Here is a 24477-nt window from a genome sequence, read left to right on the forward strand (position 1 = left end):
CGTGGTTTGGAGACCAGTGTTGGGTGACACAGCCGCTGTCACCGATCAGTCACGTAGTGTGAACGCCACAGCGACTTCAAGACTCCCATCACAAGACCGCAAGTTGTGTTGTGTGAACGGCATGGCACTCGGCTGTCGTATAGTCTGCACGAGCCTTTAGCTAAGTTTGTTTTTAGCCTTTTATTGATGATATTAAGCTTTTATCACTTTTACAGACTAACTGAAAGTGTGGTTCTGAGTGTCGATCATGACACATTACCGTTGTCACAAAACACCTCGCAGTCCTTGGCTCCTCTGGCTGTGGCAACCAGAACGTGACCACTCCATCTCCATCTCACTCCCCTGACTGCTCCACTCCAGTAATGGACAATAATCCCACTCTTCCATGGCCCGGCTTCAGCATCACAGGAATTCCAGACCTGAGGCTCAGCTTGAGGATCCATGCTTCCTCATGGGAGCAAAGCCCAACAGTCATTCGTCTGTGGGAGTAGAGTGAAGGTTCCGATGAGTTTGACTCTATGTCAACTGGAAAACAGGATAAACATGGTGCAAAGTCAAACCTGGCCATGTCCATGTGCTACCCGGTGCTAAATCTCCGACCTGGTTTGTGTCATTCCTAGCCTGAATACAGAACAGAACCTCCATTAAGAAGGTTGTTGTCTACAAAGGCACAAATGACACTGATGAAAAGGGATTTTACTGGACTTTTTTAACTTGAAAAGCCAGTGGTAAGAACATTTTCACTTCAAGCCCCATTCCAACGCTGGGTCAGTGCTCCCCACCAGCTTTCCCACATTGGCTTTCATCTGACGACGATCATCATCCTGGTACTCTGAACAAACTGCTAAGCATCAGAAACATTTTCAAGTTGAGAGTGTCTTCTTTTTCTTTCTAATTAAAAGTCATTGTCGGGGCTTAAGCTTTGTCTAAGAATCATTTCCTCACATAGACAATGAGGACGACTGGTGGGCAGAGAAAAGATACAATGTGTTGACAGGACAGCAGCACTAGTTGTCTTGTTGAATAAAGGTACAGACTCGCGTCACATTCTGACAGCGTTCCTGACCTATGCTCCACCACAGCTGGAGCTAATAGCTTCCGTCCCTTCACTGCGGTTTACAGGCAGGGAGTTAACCTTTGGGGTAACTTAAATATGGTGTGTGTGTTTCTGGTTTGAATATACATGCAGTCAATCCCTGAAACAATCTCTGGAATTTTCTTATACCCGTACACATCTTCATAAAGCAAAATGTTTATATATGATAATTCTGATAATTTATTAATAAGTCATTTATACAGTAAGTCATTTCTCAAGTAAAAATACCAAACATTTGCCGGTCTTTTACTCAAATTTCAGAGTTTCATGTCATTTTATATTGAATAGGTTTGTGTTTTTGGCCAGCTCTTTAAAAAAATCTTCACAACAAATCATTGGTTTCTAGGAACTAATATTTGGAATTTTCATTATTTATGATGTGCTCCACATTAGATAATTCATCTACAGAATAATCAATTGTGTTTCAGCTTAATTTAGAACGAAATTAGTTGCAGCCCTTTATATGTCAGTGCGTTACTTGTCTAATTTGAATTGTGTTGGTAAAGAGAAAAAGAATGGACAACGTAAGGCTGTGGCTGTTCCACAGCCTTTGTATGAATTTTAATTTTTATGTCAGTTACCTTCCGTATCCCTTTTGCACGTCGTCGTGGTACTTCTAGTTTTAGACCACTCCTTTTGGATCAGGTACTGTTGTCCAAGACGAAAACTACAACTAGCATGTTCACTGGCATCAGTGCAAAGCCTGCACTCAGAGCTGCCCAATCAACTGCAAGAATTCAACAGGTATGACTTTACGTAGGGATAATGTGAAGTGATAAGGAAGTAATTGTCTTTTTGAGGTTTTTAAGACACTGAATATCAAGACACAATATTGGACATGATCAAACTGTATTTTAGCCCATCAAGGCAAAATATATATAAATATAGATGTATATATGTGTGCGTGTGTTGCCTTGATGGGGACCCCTTCTCACCCACTTAATGATTCCACAATAATGGGCTATGTGTTTAGTATTTCTCTCTGCATCTGTCTCTGTATCTCCATCTACAGTATTTGCTTCCAGCCAACAGCATTTGTCAGTAACTATCTTTCTGTGTGTAAAAAGCAGGTCCTCCCCCTGTCCGTCAACCCTGTAGGAGGGCACTAAGCCCTGAGAATCAGGCCTGGCCCAACAGAAGCCCCCCTACCACCAGCACCCCTGGTCACCACCCCACCGTCTACATAGCTTCTAACACCCGAACACACCCCGTCAGCCCACTCCCACAGCGCTCCTCCCCTCTCCTTTCACCGCTCCCCCACTTCTCCACATGCATGGCATTCACTGTGCATACCTAGGCTGCTAATTCCAACCTGCCACTCCAATCAAAGGATCATGACTGTTTTAGTTTTCTTCTCTTTTCTTCTGCTGGGAAACAATGTGTGGTGAATGGAGGCAGGGACAAGGGTGTGTGTGTGTGTGTGTGTGTGTGTGTGTGTGTGTGTCATGCTACACAATTTCCTAAGAGAAGAACCGACTGCAGTCTCAGTTTGCTTTGGATCTACTCTCTTTGTATAATTTTTTATTTTATTTTTTATACAGTAGTTTATTCAGCTCCATCCTGTTCCCAGAGTGATAGACAAGCCAGTACGTGAGCTGTTTCCTCTGCAGGCACCATCCACAATCACTGAAGTACACATATTAATTCTGCTCTCACCTTTGCACTTTCATGGGAAGAGTTGACAACAGCAGCAGATGTGACTAAAATTGGGCGAGCTGTCCTGTCAAAGAAACTCTTACATGATCATAAAAAGATAACCTTTATCTTTTAGCTTTTGCTAAACAAAGCAATAAGTAAATGCCTGAATACTTAGCAGGGCTAGATAAATCTAAAAATGGACGAGGGGGATAATTTGAAACAATGTATGAATGAATATTTGAATACAGCAGGCAGATATATGAGGTCTAAAGCTGTTAGTGGCAGTGTCAGACTTTCAGTTATTTTAGGTCTACTATGGCAATCATTCTATTCTATGTATTTTATTATTTAAAATCAAATATTTTGTGTGTTGGACTGCTGTTCTGACTAAGCAAGCTATTTGAAAATGTCACCATGGCATTTTCCACTGTATTTGACACTAATTGACAAACAATTCAATAATGAAAATAATGGTCATTTTCAGTCCTAGATACCACTCCCAATCTCCTGGAATGTCAATTTTTTTATTTACATTTTACTTTATATACCCCAATATCAAAATTTGCCTCAGGGTCTTCAGCGTAAAGCGCCCTCTGTCCTTAGACCCCTGATTCAAATAACAGGAGCAAAAAATTGAATAAAGCTCAGGAAGAGCAGCAGGGGAGGAATCCCTCTCCCAGGACAGACAGAAATAGATGCCGCGTATACAGAATAGATCAACATTGTAAAATTGCAGTTTGGACAATCATAGTGACAGAATTATAGATGGACTGTAAACATATATGAAGACTCGGGGAGGTGTAACCAAACAGACCTTAGTCACAAAACCCCCTCCACCATGGAGTCCTGGCGACCCGAGGGAGGACAACATGCACACAAGGGAGAGAGAAAGAGAAAGCCACACAGCTGTGCTTGTGGGACACAATCCGACAGAGGGTTAGAGAGATGAAGTAGAAGGTTTACAGTATTCTCGTCAGCAGGACAAGCACAGGATGGGACCTAAGGTTCAAAGCGATCAGACAGGTATGAAGGGGCGAGCCCATTTCCAACACCTTAAATTCTGATCTGACGTGGATACGGAGCCAACAAAGGGGAACTAAAATTAGTCGTATGTTCTAGTTTTAGTTTAGATCCTAGCTGCAGCATTCTGAGCCATTTGAAGACTTATAGTACTCTCAGGCAATTGGCCTGACAACAAGACACTACAATAATCAAGTCTGGATGAAAGAAACGCGCAAATTAGGGTCTCGTCATCAGCCAGGGACAGAGAAGACCAGATTTGAACTCTGTTGTGTAGGTGGAAAAATGTGCTGATAATTAGAAAGACCAAGATTGTTTTCTGTCAAACTTTGTAAGATCACAAAGTCAAGAGTTACTGTTGCTTGATGTCGAGCAGGGCCAATGACCAGCAGCTCAGTTTTGTCAGAATTTTATCAGACCTTGGTCAGTGCAATTTCAGTACAGTAGCAGTCTGAAAGTAAGTGATACATTAAATGAGACCTATTATACTGCATTTCCAGTCCTATATTGTAGTTCTGTGACTCCTGTATGGCAGCTTTGCATGATTCAAAGTTCAAAAAAATAATTTTCTGTCTTATACTGACTTTTCATGTAGGCCTTCATTTCAGCCTCTGTCTGAAACAAGCTGTAGATGCTCCTGTCTCTTTAACCCCCCCCCCCAAAGCCCACTGTCGTCTGTCGTCAGTACAGACAGACTGAGCGTAGCTGTGCGGAGCAAATGACCATATATGGAAAACCAGCTCTGCGTAGCTCCGTGGTTCGTAGAATAAACAGTTCAAAACAACGTTCACAACAGGAGGAAATCTGGGTTTTCGCTCACAGGGAATTCTTTTAAATACTTTAACCTCATTATTTGAAGCTTTGGCCATGTTTAACATGAACATCCAACATTGTAACGTTGTAGATAAGGCATAAAATGTGGAGAAGCATAATAGGTCTCCTTTAACAATATTCAACATTGTAGGTCCCAGAGGTGGCCAGAGATCTTTTAAACATTTAGTTTACATAATATATCAAGATTGGAAATTATATTGGAAAATAGACATATAAATTAAAGAGGTGGTATTATGCTCATTTTCAGATTAAAAATCTTAATTAGGGTTTACATGGTTTCATTTTCAAAAAACACCATATTTTTCTCATACTGCACATTACTGCAGCTCCTCTTTTCACCTTGTGTGTTGTACGCTCGGCTCTTGAGCTACAGAGTGATGCATCTTACTTGTACAAAATCTTTGTTGGGAGTTGCACATGCGCAGTTCCCAGGTAAGGACTACTAGCCAATCAGAAGCAGAGAAGGGCGGGTCGTAAGAAACAAGGTAGTGTGATCCAAATCAAAGCCGCTTCAGACTGAGAGCGTAACCTAGCAGATGGTGTAAGTTACCCACAAGTCCACATCATCATTGTTCCACATCTTACCATCAGGACTAAACGCTGAACTGTTGCCGGTGTTCTGACGATCTTTGCTGCCTTGTCGAAAAATGCTACCATAGCGAAAATCGATAGACTGACTCTGCTCGGCCCTGCTCCGTTTTCAATTGCAGACAGTACCCAGAGATAGTACGTAGCTTGTTGTCATAGCGACACCACACAAAACTGCCGCGATTTAATATTCAATGCGACACACACCAGTGATCCACACAGCTTTCTGTTTTTTAAGTTAAAACGTTTCAACATTCCTCAGAATGTAAAGACAGATAAGCGGTATGAAAAGCTTCCAGCTGTGTTTTCCTCTGCCGTTGTTGCTGCAGCGGTCTGTGTGACGGCGGGAGCAGAGGGCTCTGTGAGCGGGCGGCTGGCCGGCCTCACACGCTCCTCCCGCGGATCACAGCAGCCACTTGGCAAGCTTTATGACGCGTTTTCAGTGTGATGTCACAAGTAAAGGAAGTAAAGGCTGGACTACAAACAAGCTGTTTTCAAGTGGTGCAGAGCAGAGTTTTCTGTGGGAGATGGGAACTCCCTTTGGGCTTTTTCACTTTGCAAACCTGTTACATGCACAAAAACGGTCGAGGCAGATGGTCGCCCACCCTGAGCCATGGTTCTGCTCGAGGTTTCTGCCTCTTAAAAGGAAGTTTTTCCTTGCCTCTGTCGCCTAGTGCTGCTCTTGGTGGGAACTGTTGGGCTTCTGTAAATAGTCTAGACCTGCTCTTTTATGAAAAGCGCTGTGAGATAACTGTTGTTGTGATTTGGCGCTATATAAATAAAATTGAATTGAATTGAATTGAAAAAAGACATATAACTCAGTAAAGGAGAGGGGAAAAGCCAAAAAGCAGAATACCACCTCTTTAAGGCAACACCTCCGCCTTGATGAAATGTTTAAAATGTACCACGAGAGATAGATATTATATATATATTGATATGAAGGTAGTGAAGAGATTAACAGAAATTCTAATCTAGGAGGAGAAACAGTAAACAGCTGTTTTCAATCTCACGGAAATTACGATGGGCGTCACAGGAAGCAGTGTTACAGGGTCTCTGGAGTCAATGTCAGATGTACAGTCAACAGTTGGCCAAACATAAAAACATCCAGTCAATGTGATATTGTTATTGTTGGTGATGGTTTATTTCAGGGGTCGCCAAATAAGTCTGGCATCGGGCCAGTGTTTTTTTAAGCCGTTACATGGCAGGCCAGAACATAGTCTAATTATTTCAAATTCTTACATACTTGTGTGCACATTTAGCTCAGTCTCTACTGTGCGGGGCTCCCATCAGGAAGATTGTAAGATTGATTCCAACCAACTGTGGATGTTTTTTTTCTCCCTTGTTAAACAAATTGATTATAAAGACACTTTTGTACACGCTCACAATAAAGCATGTGCTGCAGTGTGTGCGCATCCCAGTTTTTGATCGCATTCAGAAACCTATGGACACTTATTTTAATTTTCCTGAGGAAATTCAGGGGAATCCAATCACACGTTTTACTGACGGCTTTTTCAGAAGTGTGTCAAGCAGGCTAGAGTCTCTTTTGAATTGTCCTTCAGAACTCTTAGTAAAAGTAAAAGCTCTCAATAAACTCGACATTAAGCATTGTTGCAAAAAACATTCTCGCGTTCATTTTGGAGGTCCAAGCACTTACTGTAGCTGTCATGACTGAGAGGCTGTGTGGTAGTTGACTAGTTTACTTTTATACCCACTGTTTTGCCAGTATGAACATATCAAATTATAATAGTAATAATTAACTTTATTTGCCTCACAATGCATGCGAAATTTGTTCTCTGCATTTAGCCCATCCTAATTTGGAGTAGTGAGCAGCCATTCAGCAGTTCCAGGTAGCAGTTAGGGGTTCAGGCCTTGCTCAGGGGCACATTCACCAGTGTCCTACCACTATCGTTGTCTGCACCATATCATCGCCGGTGTCGGATTCATATGTGGTCATTTCCTTTGTACCAACGACCAAAGGTGAAAGTACAAAGAGGGTTTATGCAAAGCATGAAATCTCATTTGCTAGTGTGATTTGTTTAGATGCATCACGTGGCGTACCTCGTCACTTCCTGATTTAGCTCTCCACTGGTGGCTCAGGCTGTGTCTGTGAGTGTTGTGTGTGTGATGAGTTTCAGATGTTCGATTTTAGTCTAATGTGTGAACAAAACAAATACATAAATAAACCTGACTTGATCTAGTGTTCAGATTTTGGTTCTTGAAATATCCAAATTACTGCATATTTAAGTATGTAGATACTACCTCATTGGTAGTAAACATACTCAGAAACCTGTAATCCAAAAAATGATTGTCTTAATAGAAGTAATCAACTAGGAAAGTATAATGGTGATATCTTTTAGTGACATTTTTACCTTATTCACCTGCTGTGTCTCACAGTCACATATATATTTTGTTTGTGGCACAGTGTGAGTTTTAGTGCCGGCTATACTGACAACTTTGATACATTGACTGGTATATGGGGCTGGGATTGCATGGGCAGCCTGAGATATGAATGATCCGGTCCAGATGATAACATATTTATTCTGCTGCTGTTATTGTCATTAACACTTTGGGTTTCATTGGACAGTTTAGTTCAGGTATTTACATGCTTTTTGTGAGACACTTCATTCTCTCTCTCTCTTTATCCCCTTGTCTCTCTGTGTACAGGTCCTTTGTAACAGGCACTGCATGCTGCGAAAACTACTCCCCTCTTCGCATCTGGGATGTTGAACGGTAAGTCAGGAAGCTGCTCTGACAGCTGCACTAAGCTCACATGGGCATACAGTGGAAAATAAAATAAAGTTAGCAGCACCTTCCCCAAAAATGAAGGTGCTGCCTAAGCCTCTGTGAGGCATGGCATGTGATTTCTGTTGGTGCAGTAATCTGCAAGGCACCACACATTTAGCAGAAATGGTTCATGTTACCTTGTGATAACTTCAGTCTCCCCATCAACAACAACATAAAAAACCTTTGTTTGTGGCAGTAAGTAGGCTAACAGCTGACCAGTGAAACCTGGCTTCTTAAGATGTTCATCAAGCTCGGACAGACAGCTTCCTAAAAAATTCAAAACAGGTTTCAAAAAGCAACAGTTAAAAGTGGCCTAGGTTATTAAATTAACTTAATCTTGTGTCATTTTTAAACAATATGTCAAGTAAGCCTCAACCGAATTTTTTTTGGCCTCTTATTACCCTGTTATGTAATTTTTACTGTAATATTCCCTGATACCCATTGCTAATACCAAGCTATCACCTAGTTATTACCTTTTGACTGTTTCTGACTGCAGATAACTCTGCTAGTCCAGACAAAGTGTCCTCTGTTGAGGCGAAGGCTCGTTTATTATGGCGCTTTTCCATTACCAGTACCAGCTCAACTCGCCTCGACTCTGCTCGGCCCTGCTCCGCTTTCCATTGCAGACAGTACCCAGAGATAGTACGTAGCTTGTTGTCATAGCGAAGCCACACACAACTGCCGCGACGTAATGTTCAATGCGACACACACACCAGCGATCCACACAGCTTTCTGTTTTTTAAGTTAAAACGTTTCAACCTTCCTCAGAATGTAAAGACAGATAAGCGGTATGAAAAGCTTCCAGCTGTGTTTTCCTCTGCCGTTGTTGCTGCAGCGGTCTGTGTGACGGCGGGAGCAGAGGGCTCTGTGAGCGGGCGGCACATTTTTGTTCCGCCATCACGTCAATATTGGAAATCTACACAGCTGATTTCTCACCTCAAAACTTCTCAGAAGTGGATTTAGTGATGAGATTCCATATGAAAACTGTAAAACTTTCTGTTGCTGGCCTCTGTCTGGTGCAGCAATGATGATGCAGTGAATGGTGAATATTCTCTCTGACCAATCAGCAGTCTGTCGTGTTTTCACTTCACATTTTACTATCCCTCAGCTTGCTTGGAACCTCGACGGAGGTGATACAAAAAAAAGGTACCTGGAAGCAGGTACAGGTGCAACTTTTCCACAATGGAAAACCAAACAAAGGCGAGTCGAGTCGAACTGGTACTATGCAGTGGCTTTAATGAGCAACAGACTGAGGCCCCATCCACACTACTCCTTTTTTGAGTTTTAAAACCAATATGATCTCCGTCCACAGCAGCGTTTTAGCTGCGTATCAGAGTTGATCTCCGTCTATATTAAAACAACTGAAAACGCACATTGAATGGCTGTTAACGTACACTGGGCATGCGCGTGCCGTGCCATTGTAAACATGAGGCTGATGGTCTACTCCGCAGCTGCTGAAGATTTGGCAAAATAATAAACTAGGTAGTACAGACGAAGAACCACACCAGATATTTTTTTTGCATGAACCAACAATGAGCTGGAACTGTTACTGAAAGTGCGGGAGTTTAAAGCGACTGTGGCGACAGAAAACAGACTGGGAGTCGTCGCAAAGTAAATACAGCAACATGAACAGTAGCTACAAGTGTAGGGGATAAGTGTCATTTGCACAGTACAAAATATTTTAATAAAAATACCAAATCAATACTCTGTCAGTAGCATTGTGTTTTTGCTTTGCGTGACTTATGAGACCCGAACAGAGAGCGCAAAAATGAGCGTCTGCTTCATCTTTTCAAAAGTCCTCCGTTTTTGCCCGCCTGCCCACCTTTAAATGAAAAACGGGGTGTTGTCAAACTTCTCTGTTTTAGGTCTTCATTTTTGCCGTTTTAGTCTGGGCGCGAGGCGCAAACGTAGCAAAAGGTCGTTTTAAAACAAAAATGTTTTTTTTCTGCTTTCTTGCCGATCATGACCAGACAGATTAAGGGAATTGAAAGCTGGCTTAGTGCTGCAGTGCTGATGAGGGGGTGTAGTCCAGGCTGAAAACCTATGTATTTAAGTCTGTTCAACTCAAAGATGCTTATGACCGCATGGATCCCTTCATAATAGTTCAATATACTAAGTGGTTAAATAATGCAATCAAACTCAGTATGTTTAAGTAATACTGTCTTGTGAATTGAATTAGAAAAAATTGCCAGCTAACAGTACGGGAGCACTTTGTGTTACTTCCATGAGATGGTAGATCTGGATGGGAATAAATTGGAAATGGCAGGATATTCCATTGAGAATTATACATTTAATCACAATCATGTCTAATGTAAGCAGGTGAGAACAAGATTCAAGAGTCATGTTTGTGTTTCTTTTGCAATGTTGTTTTATTGTATCAACAGTTCTGCAGTCCTGAAACTAGCAGAATAAGCAACAGTTGTGTCACTGTAAGTTTAGAGGTGTGAGAGATGTGGACTCCCGGGAACAAGTGTCCTTTTGATTTTTAGGGGTGTGTAGTTCCTCTGCTGCTTCCTCATAAAATGCAGGACCAGCTCCTTTGTTGTGCTGACATTCAGTAAGAGCTTGTTGGTCTCGCCTGAATTATTCTGTTTTTCCAATTCTTGAATCTCATACTTGAATAGATACTCATATTCCCATTAACCGAAGGCCGATTACATTCAGTTTCACATTATGAGATTATTACTGATATTGGAGCCATACACAGCTAATCAGCTAAACCAAGAAGCAGAAGATTTAAGCAGTGTATCTTACAGTGGGTTCTTAAACAAATGATTCCAAAAATGACTGCGTTTGATTAACATGATTATTAGCAGTTTACTCAGTCATCATCAAAAAAAAGAATTTGTGTTCCATTTTCATTTACAAAAGATTTGTGTGAGGATAAAAGTCCACAATGATTAAATGTCACTTTTAGCAGATGCCTTTTCACAGTTACACTTTTACTGATCTCATTAAATCATTTGTAAAGTAATTTGTACTCCACACAGTGTTACTGGTAAGGTTTCTAGAGAGCTTATGACGAAGTCTGAGACAGTGGGTTACGGTGGATAGCTGGAAACCCACTGTAGTACATATTGTCAGCTAGCTGCAGCACAGACAACAGTAGTAGACTCAGTGATGGTCTAACAGCGGTTTGAAGTGGTCTCTTCAGTCTTTTCTGGATATAACTAACAACTAACAACTAACTGATATTATATTTACATTTCAGGCGTAAGGTGTCTAATTGAAGCTGTTCCACCGCTAAAATGTCTATATCTAATTTGCCAGGTTAACATTCTCACATGGCTTCTGTTTATGTGAATTTTCCATGCACGCATCCATGCATGAATGCAGCATGAACAGTGTGGCCCTTTATCAATGCAAAGAACAAGTGAAGCATAGGTTTAAGAACATGGGACACACTAGTCTTGAGCAGGGACCAATTCAAAATGAGGGGCCTCTGAAAATTCCTGTCTCTGAAAGGTGAGGCTTAAACCTGATACGTCCCTACCGAGGCTGCTGTAATTCCCAGATTTACCTGGGCCAATTAAAACAGGCCGACACAACACAACACAAAAAGCTGGTTCCTGCTCCCACATGGTCTGGAAATCTGATTAGGGGAGAAGACAGGAAGCACACAGGAGAGTGACGGAAGGGATGGGTATGCAACTTATCTGGAGGTCGCAGGTGGTGAGCAAAATTAATATGGTTACAAGGTGTAGCAGACATAGATAATGCATCTGTCCTGTAAAGTCCAAGGGATTTGTTTTCTCCTATACGTGAAAAACTATCCCGCTGACATGGGAATGTATTTATGGTGGAACCAAATGTTCACAAAACCTTCCACAAAAATATCCTATGCTATTATTACTTGATCAGTTAATACTTGGTAAGCTAAAGATAGCAGGCAAGAATATTAAAGCAATACAATCTGATTAGAATTACAATTGAAAGAGAAACCCTGGTTGTATACATGTTAAAACAAATTAGCCTAAATATTTGACTAACAGCGCTCAGTAGAATGTTCATAGGTTAGGAGCATATTTAGAGAAAACTGCATTAAATAAACAAAAGGGAAACCTGTCCTTGCTCATGTCATCTTTTGACTATTCCCCATGCTTAGGTCTTGATCTTGACATGGAACATTTCCAACATGGCAGAAGTATTAAAGGTGGGGTATGTAATTGTGACATCCAGCACCATGACCAACACCCTGATATAGAGCAAACAACAACACCGCAAGTAATGTAACTAACGTTAGCAAAGTTGTGGGTTAGCAAACTGTCACTACAGTTGCTGTGAAGCTTACATGAAGTTAACATGCAGAGAGGAATCAGACAGTACCCCACCTTTAAGGCTCCATCCACACTACTCCGTTTTTGTTTACAAACGGAGAATTAAAATGAATACGATCTCCGTCCACACCAGCGTTTCCGCTGCGTTTTGGAGTTGATCTCCGTCAACATTAAAACGACTGAAAACGCACAGCTAGGACCCGTTCAAGTGCACTCGGCATGCGCATACCAGTGTAAACATGAAGCAGATCGCCTGTTTCGAAGTTACAGAAGATTTGGCGAAAGAATAAATAAATACAGACTGAGCATCAGACCAGTTTTTTTTTTTTTTGCATGGATCAATAACGAGCTGGGACTGTTAATGAATGTAACACAGGAGTGTGGCGGCAGAAAACAGACTGGGAGTTGTTGCAAAGTAAACGGCAACATGAACAGTACAAGTGTAGGCAGATGAGGTGTTATTTGCACAGTACAGAATATTTTTATAAAAATATGATGTTAAAAACCCGGACAGCAGCATCGTGTTTCTGCTTTGCAAGACCCAATCAGAGAGCCGACTGTGAGCAGCTGCATCATCTTTCTAAAGTCCTCCGTTTTGGCCCGTCTTCACTAAAACGCCCTCCGGAGTTTTGAAACGCAAAACGGGGTCGGCAGTGTGCAAACTTCTCTGTTTTAGGTCTTCGTTTTCATTGTTGTAGTCTGGACGGGAGGTGCAAACGTAGCAAAAGGTCTCCGTTTTATTTTCGAAAACGCAGTAGTGTGGATGGGGCCTAAGAGAATGTTGTCAGATTTACATGCAGACCACAGTAGGAGAGAGTCAGATGAAATGCACGTTGCATTCTTAAGATGAATAAGAAGTAAATATGCCACTCAGTTATTATCTCTTATTGTTAAAAAGAGTCAAATCAATTTTATAAAATATTTTAAATAATCTATTTTACCGCTTTTCATACAGCATCTGAGCAAATAGTAATTAAATGAGTTCCAACTTAACATGTCAAACAATCATTCTGTGCTTGGGCACTGTCAGACATTTTAATGGCTGACCTTGATAAGAACATGTACCAGTGGGTTCACTATGAGAAGTGTGTCCCTCACACTCTGTATGGTCACCAATTCAGGCTTCAACAGCAGAGTAAGTTTTAAAATCCATCAGTGATGCAGCCTGTGAGAGAAGTGAGAACTCTTCCTTCAGATCGTTACTGTTGCACGCAGCGCTGTGCTCCAGCAGTGACAGCACTCCCTCTGTGGACCAGATACTAAATATCATGTGAGATTTGTGGGCTGATGGTCCCAAGGTATACTGATAACAGAAACACCTAGGTATGAATGCCATAAAGACATTTCTGTAACAGACAGACAACCTCAGCATATGTTACATATTCCAGTTCCTGAATCGGTTGGAACCTGCAGTGGTTTAGAAGGCCTGCCAATAATCCATTACAGCAATCTAGTCTAAGCCATGAATTAGACTTTCTGCATCATTGGAAGTCAGGAAGGACAACTTTTTAAAATTAAAGAATACATCTTAGTAGCGTTACTTATGTGTGTTTTGAAACATAAATCAGAATCCAAACTCCCCCTGACAAAAGTGTATCCTACCTGGTCTTTGGCCCAACCATAGACTGTATATAAGAAGTGGACGTAGTCATGGTGACGTCACCCGTTGGTTTGTGGACTGCTGTTTTGAAGCCTCAAGTTTTATGATTTTTTGCAACCAGTGGCACCGGACGTGACCATATCTAGTCTTTAGTCTAGACTAAATGTACTAACAGCCAACTCCTAATACACTTTTTCAACGGTGCTGGTTAAATTTACACAGTGCCGAGGGTACGATACTCTCTAGCCTGATTGACAGGTTGCCATGATAACGTTTGTCAATCACAGATAATCCGCCCTGAAGCATACTCTGCTTTCTGGTCTATTTTCCTCTAAATGGGACCATAATTTACTAAATGAACATCCTGTTGGATTGAAAACATAAAACTAGTGACTGAGACCATAAACTCATTAGGAAAGTGTTTACTGAGGTAATAAATCAGCTGAGAAGTAGCCTCATTATACCATTATTTCTAATGGAGCCAGACTTCTTTTTGCAACCAGAAGAGTCGCCCCCTGCTGGCCCTTCAATAGAATGCAGGTTTAAGGGACTTCGCATTCGCCTCAGTTTTCTGACCGGGCCCAACTAAGGGAATTTCCATTATCCATATCTTCATCTACCTTTAAAAAGCTGCTGCTCGTCTAAATATTAATGGCAGATAGGCAGGTTTATTGAGGTCAGAGCCTGAAGGTGAATTGGCTTTGTTGCTATCATCCTTATGTAAGTGGCTGAATACAGTCACCTTGAGAGTGTCTCACACAGACATACACACTATCCCCCCGCTGTGATTTTCCACCTGATAAACAGCTGAGAGCAGCATACCAGGCTGTGTGTGGGTGTACAGTCAGATGGGTGCAGGGTGAGGGTGATCAGGGTGCATTGTTCATCTTTTCTGTTTTCGTGTACATTGAAGCTTCCTGCTTTAATCTGCACTCACGCTGCTGTCAAATCTGAGCACTATAAACATGTGTGTCTTTTTACCTGTTAGCAGGAGCATGGGACGTTTAAAGTTTCAAATCACTATCCCGCCAAATCAAATTCTGTGATTGAAACTGTTAAAGGAGACCTATTGTGCTTTTCCACATTTTATGACTTATCTACAATGTTACAATGTTGGATGTTCATGTTAAACATGGTCAAAGTTTCAAAAAATGAGGTTAAAGCATTTATAAGAAATCACTGTGAGCAAAAACCTCAGATTTCCTCCTGTTCTGAACGCTCTGTTTTGAGCTGCTTTTTCTACCAAGGCTCCGTTCTATGTATTACCGAGCCAGACAGAGCCAGTGTTCCATATATGCTCATGTGCTCCCACAGTAACAGCACAGCTACGCTCAGTCTGCCTCTTCCGCCCAGCAACAACAACAGCCTGGTAACATGCTACGGGTCTTGGCCAATCAGAAGACAGTGGGCTTTGAGGGGGGGCTTAAAGAGACAGGAGCATCTACAGCTTGTTCAGACAGAGAATGAAATGAAGGCCTACATGAAGAATCAGTATAAGAAAAAAATATTTCTTTTTGATCATGCAAAGCTGCCAATGAGCAGTCACAGAACTACAATATAGGTCTGGAAAAGCAGTATAATAGGTCTCCTTTAACAAAGAAATGGTGCTGCTATAACTGATCACTGAGTCAAAATTAGTATGGAAATGGTTTTTAAAGCCACATTTCCACCAAACACACCAAGACAATACTATTATTAAATGTAGGTGGGGTTGTTACTGGATGGTAATAGTCACATCAACCATTTAAGTAATATGATTTCATATCTAAAGCGACACAGTAAAAAAAGAAAGGAGTCTCCGTCACACTCAATGGCATGTTTAAAAAGGGTTAGGGGTTTGTGCATTGAGTCTTTGTGGTGCAAGAAGCGACGATTCTGTTGACCAATGAACGGATCACAGTGTCGCCAAAAGAAACTCCAAATCATGTGTAACAAACTGAACTGGACTGCTTGGTGTACGCGTGGCTTAAGGTTGTTATGGCTGATGCGCAAGTCTGATCTGAGTAGAGCTGCCACAAATAGTTGATTAATCAATTAGTTGTTGGCGATTAAATGAATCAACTATTTAAATAATTCATTCATCACTTTGAGACAATTTTTAACAGAAACTGTACAGTATCTCACAAAAGTGGGTACATCACTCACATATTTGTAAATATCTGATTCTATCTTTTCATGTGACAACACTGAAGAAATGACACTTTGCTACAATGTAAAGCAGTGAGTGCACAGCTTGTATAAAAGTGTAAATTTGCTGTCCCCTCAAAATAACACATCACACAGCCGTTAATGTCTAAACCGCTGGCAACAAAAGTGAGAACACCCCTAAGTGATTGGTATAGTTCCTCCTCAATTACAGTAAACTGAATATCTTTGGATTGTGGACAAAACAAGATGTTTGAGGACGTCATCTTGGACTTTGGAAAACACTGATTGACATTTTTCAACATTTTATGACATTTTATGGACCAATCAACTAATCAGCTATTGGAGAAAATAATTGACAGATCAGTCAATGATGAAAGTAACCGTTAGTTACAGCCCTATCTGATAGTAAAGTTGTTTTGGTAGAGAAATAAAAAGGTAATTACAAATGAGTACATCTCGTGTAGGCTGTGTCTGCAGGTTTTATTGTGTTGTTGTGTCCAGGCCTGCTTCTCTCCCATCATACTGATGAATATAGCAGATATTTACAAAGTGTAGCATTTCTGTTGCATCATTTCACCCATGGAACAGTCAGCTTCTTGCAATATTTATTTCATGAGTGGTTCTAATGCTTCAATCCTTCTTATCATATAGGCTAGAATGTGCAACTTAACCTTAATATGCCAAATGTAGCTATACTTTCTAGCGTGTCCCAAACCTCTCCTGCACCCCCTGTCCTGTGTGTCCAGATCTCTGCCTGCTCCAACACAGCTCACATGATCAACTCATTATGAGTTCCTGAAGCTGCTTTATAACAAACTGATCTTTTAAAATCATCTGTGCTGGAGCAGGGAGACATTGAAGACATGCCTGACAAAATGTTCTGAAATATTATTTTATGGTTAAGAATTTGTTCTACAAATATTTGAATAGGTTTATTGATTTGCTAATCTTCTTTCACTTGAAATGAATGTGTTAATGTCTCAGTTGTGAGGAATAACAACATGCACGCACTTGTAAACACACTGTCTCACACTGAGTTCCTGTAATACCTTCAAACACTGCAGATAACTGACACACCACCGTCAGCCCCTACACACCCACCAGCATGAGCCTCCAACCCTGTACATTAGCACAACTGCGTGTCCCTTTGATTCATTCGATCCACCTGAGCCAAAACATAAAGAAGACACTGTTACACCTGCACCACCGAACAACGGCCAGAAAAACAGCTGCTGCCACCGCCAGATCACAGAAAAGAGACCGCAAGCTTCCAGGAAGGATTCCAGCAGTCATTTCCTGTCTCTGTGGAAAATAGTGGCAGAAGTGTTTACAGGCTGAAGAACAGACAGAATCTTGTTTGTCAAAATTCTTCATGTTAATAAGATCAGATCAAAGAATAAATATTATTTTTGACATGCTTTTTTACAAGGTGACATCAGGGCTCGTCATTTACATTCACATTGCAATTTGACAGCGAACAATTTTTAAATCCAAAGACAGTTTTAACTATGATGTCTTAACAAGCTGTAATAAGTTAACTGAAAGTTGAAACAACAACTATGGACTTCACCGGCTATGAGGAGATAATAATCAATATTTAAATGACAGTGCTGGTCAGAACAATTGTTCAGTCCTAGTAATTCTACACTTAAACCATCATTTTCTTCATGTTGGCACTAATAGGCTAAGTGCAGGTTGAAAATTGTCACATTTAAAAGGGACAGGGGGTCATAAAGTGCAGACTCATTGATCTCTTGTGGCTTCGATTTTAATTTCACTTACCGTTTTTCTTTTTCTCTCCGTTGCAATTAATTCTGAGTCTTTTTTTCATCCCATCGGCACAAAGAGGTCTTATGATCAGCCATATAGAGGGGGATCCCACACAAGTGGCGCCATTGGAGCAGCACCCCAACTTTTCACACTGTCTTCGCTCATGGCTAAACACAGAGGGGTGAAAAAAGCATCAAAGAAAACGGACCTTCCAAGATTCCCCTCTGTTCCTTCAGAAAGGGAGCCCTCCTTTTTTACAATCAAATGGCCAGGCTAGGATTCCTGACATTCCTGAAACTGAAAGAGGGAGGTGAAATGTGCACGGCGAGGTGGACACACTGTTATACAAATTGCATCAGTATTGTCTTTGCAGCGCACACATGTATGTGACATTTTGAAAGTGGTCATTGTTGATGGGTCCCAACAGCCGTGCCTCTCCTCTCCACTGTCTCTGCCAGGAAAGCTCACATTCCTGCTGCAGTGAGCTCAGAGGTGCAGGGGAACTTGGGTGGACATGCAGCAGGTTGCTTGGCTCCCCTCTGTTTGTTTTACTAAGTAAAAACCTCAGCAGGGCTTCTTTTCTCTACCTGTCTGATGGCTTTTGATGAGAGAGCCTGTTTCCCAGTGCCTCCTCAGGCCTAACTTTACAAGTTCTGTCACAAAACACACACACACTGCTTTTCTTTAGCTGTCCCCACACTGAAGGATAATGCCCTCAGCTTCTTCTGTTTTTTTTCCAACATTGTCAATTCATTAATGACTCCTTTCACAACGTGTGTGTGTGTGTGTGTGTGTGTGTGTGTGTGTGTGTGTGTGTGTGTGTGTGGCCCCTAAAGCCAACCTCACTCCTGCAGTGAGACCAGACAGGCTGAAATCAGGACTTACACTCTGTATGTCACACAGCCAGTAGCCTCTTCATAACAATCACTAAGTCTGTGCCCCCTGGGGCCACCAGTCTAACCATCTCACAAAGTCGCTGCCACACTGCAGCTCAAACCGCTTCGTTCTCAAGCAGTAAAGTCATTTCTCTCCAAAAAACGATGATTTCCATTCGAATCTTTCCCATTTTTAATGGAAATTTTTACATCAGGCTTAACGGATCATTCTCATAAGGTTTAGGGTTTAAACCTGGTTCCTATTTCTTGTAGTTTTCAGGCGTTTCTGTGTACATTGTAAGTTCATCAAAATTAAATAGGTTGCATATTTACTTTCCAGTCTATTGTGCTTGTCTCTAAATTTGTTTTCACTTTCTTAGATCGGTTAGGCGTGTGACCTATGATTGATGTTGTGTGCGCCTAGTGTTTATTGTGATTTATGTTCCATGACTAACACTCACTTCAGTAATTGAGATCTGGAAACACAGAAGGGATTCACTAACAATTTGTGAGTGTTCCTTTGGAGGTCAGATACACTTGTTGAACGTCACTCTGGACAAAAGGGTCTGCTTAATGATTGCAATAGTAATCATTTCACATGTAAAACAATGCAAGTAGAGTTGGACTAAATGTAAACGGAATATAAAAAGCTTAAACTGCACGGCAGGCTCTAACGCTCTATTTGATTTCCTGACAAACAGGCTACACCTGTCTTGATTGACAGCTTTAATTCACTTCATATTTAAGAAAATGACAAATCTGCAATCTTTTAATACCAGTGGAGGATTACTGACGTATTGACGTCAGTGTGGTGGGCGGTGGGTTAGTTTATTGACCATATGCTGATGTTTTAGCACAATAATATCTACTGTAAGAATTAGGACTAAGGAGACACCATTTAATGTATGCGTTTTTCAAAATAAATGACAGAAATGTCATCTGCTTTTTTGTTTGTGTGTTTTCTCCATACTGAAAATGTATTGATTTGATCATATTGACCCATGACCCCGAAGTTTAGGTACATAACGAGCTGCACGCCTACTTTTAACGTAATCCACATGCAGTGTGACCGTACTACATTTCCACTAATTTAGGGCTGACTGCTTTAACAGTATCTCACGCCGGCCACCCTGTGATTTTTACAACTTGCAGCCTATAATGGCGTGTTTTCCTTCTTCTAGGACAGACAGTGCACGATGGTTATGACTCAGCCAGTCAGCAATGTTTTAGAGCCCTCCATGTGACACTTTCCTGTCAGGCACGCTCGGGGCCAGACTAAGGTATTCAACATTATGACAAGCAATAGACAGGATGGTCAGATCAGAACATTGCACCGCTGCTCACTAACAGATACAGTCATTCTGACAGATTATATGCTTATGCCTCCATCCTGTAATCATGCACGGCCCATAAAAACCAGTGACCTAACAATTTGAGGATCCCTGCTGTTTTGCACTATGCACCAGCTCATCACATGGTGCTATTACTGGCTTTAAGATCCGTGCACAGATGTCAGGTAGGTTTATGGAAACCTAGCTTTTACTTTCCTCTCACATTTTGGTGTTTGTAAATGTTTTTGACCGTTTCTTCAGAGCAGCCTAAGATTGTAATCATCCTGTTTGAAGGATTCTAGAGGGTAGCGTTATGAATTGATCATCTCTGTTTAATTAGAGTGGTGGTGCTGTGATGGAGACATCATTATTTAGTTATGAATGAACTGGCTCGTATCCATTTGGCTTGAATGAGTTTCTTTTTGTGTGGCATGTGCTAAGCTCCTTGGTTTTAGTGGTAAGGGGAAAATGAGGGGTCACTACCCCACACAGACACAAACTCAGCCTCATCACAGACTCCCCATTGGCCCGGGCTTAGTCATGAGACCCTGGCAATGAGAAAGCTCTCACCCAATAAGGCGCCCTGTGGGGAAAGCCCTGGTCCAATAAGAAGGACCCCTGGGGTAAGGCTGGGGGATTACCAGCCCGAGCTTGCGGATTGAGCTCTAGGGCGAGGGAGGGGGGCACGAGTCGAAGCACAGGGCTGCTTGGTCACCAAGGCCAGCGGCCTCCTTTAAATGGTTGCTACGGGGCAGGTATCAAACGTGCAAGAGTCGCACACAGTCACGGTCATGGAGGGTATTAAATGGCAACAAAGAGACAGTTATTCTGCAATAATCCGCCCTGCTGAGTGCAAGTTATTCTCCAATAATCAAGAGGCGAGGCACAAGCGGGACAGAGCTGTGATCACAGGAGCATGCTGCTGCAAGGAGCTGACTCGCGCGCATACACACACACACACACACACACACACACAGGTCACACCACATCAACCCAGACACACAAACTTTATTTATCACTTGTACATGCACATAATTTATGTGTATGTCCCCAGTCCAGTGTTCCATAATCCAGGCTCCGTGACTCACAACACTCACTATATGATAGCATTTATATTTTGTATCAAATGTGTCCAGGCTTTTGTGCAGGCTTTCACATCTGTGTGTCTGAACAAGAAGAAGCATGTACTTATGACAAATTTAGAAATGTGGCCAATTTGACAATGGAGTTTGTAAACCCACCATGAGTATATATATATATATATATATATACACTATATACATTTGCATCAAGGTGATAAAGTTTCTTGTCAATTGTTTAATTCACTGGATTAGACAAAAGCAGATATTCCATTCCATTTTATAAATAAACAGTTTCTCATTGGATTTTCCAGACAATTTACTATATCACAATATATCGATATAAGGATATAAAATAGCACCGTGATAGAGGATTTATCCATATTGCCCAGTTCTATGTAAATATTTGTTCTAATTAGTAGTGGGTGATTAATTCACTTTTAATAATGTGAAAAATAAATTGTGGATTCAGGTTGTTAAAAGGTGCACAAACGATAGTATAAGCTGAGTTTATACTCGACACAAGGGGTTAACAGGAGTCCCATGGTGGAAACCTTAGTTATGTTTTATAGGATCAGAGTCAATTCAGTCTAGCTTTATTGGCATGAATGTGAAACAACAATGTTGCCATACTGAGAGTCAACACTTCCAAGTCTGAGGCCATGGTTATCTGCTGGAAAATGGCAAATTGCTTTCTCTGGGTTGCAAGTAAGGCTATATGATACTAATATATTTAAAAACTTTGCTATGTTTACACCTACTCCACACTACTCTAGTGTTTTTGAACCACTGAAACAGAGATTTTTGAAAATGCTGCTCATCCCCTTTCCATCTGAAGACTCCGGGGACTGAGTTTTAGTCTTGACGGGCGGAAACAGAGACTTTCATATATGATGACGCAGACACCAATGTTTGCCTCCTGAATGGGTCTTATCAGTCACGACGTGTCCTTTCCTGATTTGTAGCGCCCATGTCACATGACCCTTTTCCAGAAAAAATACCCTAACCCTCCTTAGCCTCCGCCATCTGTGTATGAATGTTTATGAATGCACTTTGAGTAGTTGGAAAGACTAAAAAGATGCTTAACAAGTACAGACCATTTACCAAGCGCAAAGTAGATGATCTGCATGCCCAGTGTACATGAATGGTCTTGTGAGGTCATTTCTAAAGTGGTGCTAAAACACACAGTTTTACATATGTTCATTTAGCTGACGCTTTTATCCAAAGCGACGTGCAATTGCTAGATAGGTCAGAGGTCGCAGGCCTCTGGAGCAACTAGGGGTTAAGTGTCTTGCTCAGGGACACATTGGAGGATGTGTCACAGTGAAAATCGAACCGAGGTCTCTCACACCAAAGGCATGTGTCGTATCCAATACGCCGTTGGCACCTCTCAGTTTTAAAACGCCACTTTAAAATGAAAACATATTAGTGTGGAAGTAGCCTGAGTCACTGCTCCAACTGTGGGAGTACAAGTATCTCAGGTCTTGTTCACAAATGAGTGTCCCTTTGACAGGTAGACTGGTGCGGCATCAGCACTAATTGAGTATCTGACCGTTGTGGTGAAGAGGGAGCTGAGCCTGAAGGCAAAGCTCTCAATTTACTAGTCCTGCTGCCACCACGACCCGGTTCCCAGATAAGATGCTGAAAATGGTGATGGATAGATGTGCAGTCGCTGGGATCATGTGCTTTCCTTCACTGTGATAAAAGAGCCAATCCGCAAAGTCTCACATTGGGGAGAAAAACACACAACACAAACTGCAGATTGATATACAGTATATATTTTATCACTTATTTATTTAATTCGTTGGTTTCACTCTCCATTGATGATGAGTAAAATGAAAGTAATTTTGTCACAGTTATTCCTATAATCTCACTGGTCACGTGAATGATCTTATTTCACAAATCTCACATGTTCACTTCTTATGTCTTTTCATCCTCCTCCATCCTTCTCTCCCCACCAGGTCGGAGTGTGTGAGCAGTCTGGGCTCACAGTTTCGTCGCGGGGCTGGTGTGTTGGACATGGTGTTTGAGTCTCCATTCCAGCTCTTCACCTGCGGCTATGATACTTTCATACGCCTGTGGGACCTCCGACTCAGCCCACGGTACATCTCTCTTTTGTCGGGTTCAACTTGAACAGTTAGTGCAATAGTCAGTGCTCCTTAGAATTTTATCTTGTTGCCATAAATACACTTTACATTAAGCATTTTAACCAATGTTCCTAAAATATTTTCAGCTGCAGTGTATGTCAGTGAATGTAGGATCTGTTTAGTTGGTGACACCTGCAGTGCACCTCCTGCACTACGCTTCAGACCTTTACCACAACATGCTTGAGACCAAAGATAAGATTGAGGACACTGTCCTCAGTATTTCTTACTTCATTAAAATATCTGCTATGTTTAAATTTGGCAATTTTCATAAAAAAAACTCCTTAGTTCCCTACCTTGGGTCTTCTTGTCAGGTTGGAAAAGCTTCAACAATAACATGCAGACCATGGTGTAAAAATCATTCCAAGCCTTTTATTTCCAGCAGTGTGAGCACAGGGAGCTAACCAGCAGCACACTGCTGCGACCATATTAATGCAGCAGCCCTCACTTCAGTGTATGTCGGCAGGGTCCCTAACACGGTTGGGGAGGGCAGCATTCATTTTGGACAGCAGGGGTTAGAGGGGCTTCAGGCTGTATTTCGGGGGGATCAGTCAAGTAAGACAAATCAGATCTGATTGGCAGATCGCTCTGGGGACTTTGAAAGGGGTTGGGTTGGGGTGAAGGTTGGCAGAGGGGGGTCCCTCTTTAGATATCAATAATTCATATGGTCAAACCTAACCGGCCACAAAAGGCTCCCAGGGTCATCCTAGAGATTCTGGTTGTCTGGAAGTTTCAGCTCACCACCAAAGAGAAATGTTTGTTTTCACACATCACAACTTTTAACAAGTGGAATACTGCTCAATGAAGGAAAGAAATAACTTCAATGATTTTATACATTGGAATGAGGTTCAGTAGTATCCAGATATGGATGAGTGAGTTGTTCCAAAACCAAAAGTAATGCTTAGTAAGACTGGCCAGTGGAACACAGTTTATTATATTATATATATTGTGATATATTAAAAGAAATCCTTATAAATATCAGGACAATAATCACCCACCTAACCCTGCTTCTTAGATTGTCTTCCCATTCAGTTTATGTTTATACGCTATTATTATTCTAGTACTGTAATTTAAATCAAAACTTCACAGTGTGTGTGAGCGTGGGTGTGTGTGCATGAGAGAGAGAGAGAGAGAGAGAGAGCCTCCAGACGTTTCTGCTGCCCCATTGTCTGCCCCTGGTGTCTCTCCATCACTTATTGATGAGGCTGCACTAATGGAGGATCGATGTCTATTGGCAGAAAATACTTATCCCCAAAATACTTCCCCTCTCTTAACCACAGCCACCACCACCCT

General features: G+C 41.5%; 1 protein-coding gene across 1 annotated transcript in view; it reads left to right on the plus strand.

Moving 5' to 3' along the window:
• The window catches only part of fbxw4 (F-box and WD repeat domain containing 4), a 63548-nt gene that overhangs the window by 36412 nt on the left and 2659 nt on the right, over nucleotides 1-24477 (plus strand). The window contains exons 6-7 of the mRNA XM_038737873.1: nucleotides 7841-7906; nucleotides 23002-23142. Coding sequence (XP_038593801.1) covers nucleotides 7841-7906; nucleotides 23002-23142 — 207 coding nt within the window. The remainder of the gene's footprint in view (nucleotides 1-7840; nucleotides 7907-23001; nucleotides 23143-24477) is intronic.

The sequence above is a fragment of the Micropterus salmoides genome, unplaced genomic scaffold (genome assembly GCF_014851395.1).
Source record: "Micropterus salmoides isolate LMB-PRFRI ecotype aquatic unplaced genomic scaffold, ASM1485139v1 Ms_hic_scaffold_22, whole genome shotgun sequence".
NCBI lineage: Eukaryota > Metazoa > Chordata > Actinopteri > Centrarchiformes > Centrarchidae > Micropterus > Micropterus salmoides.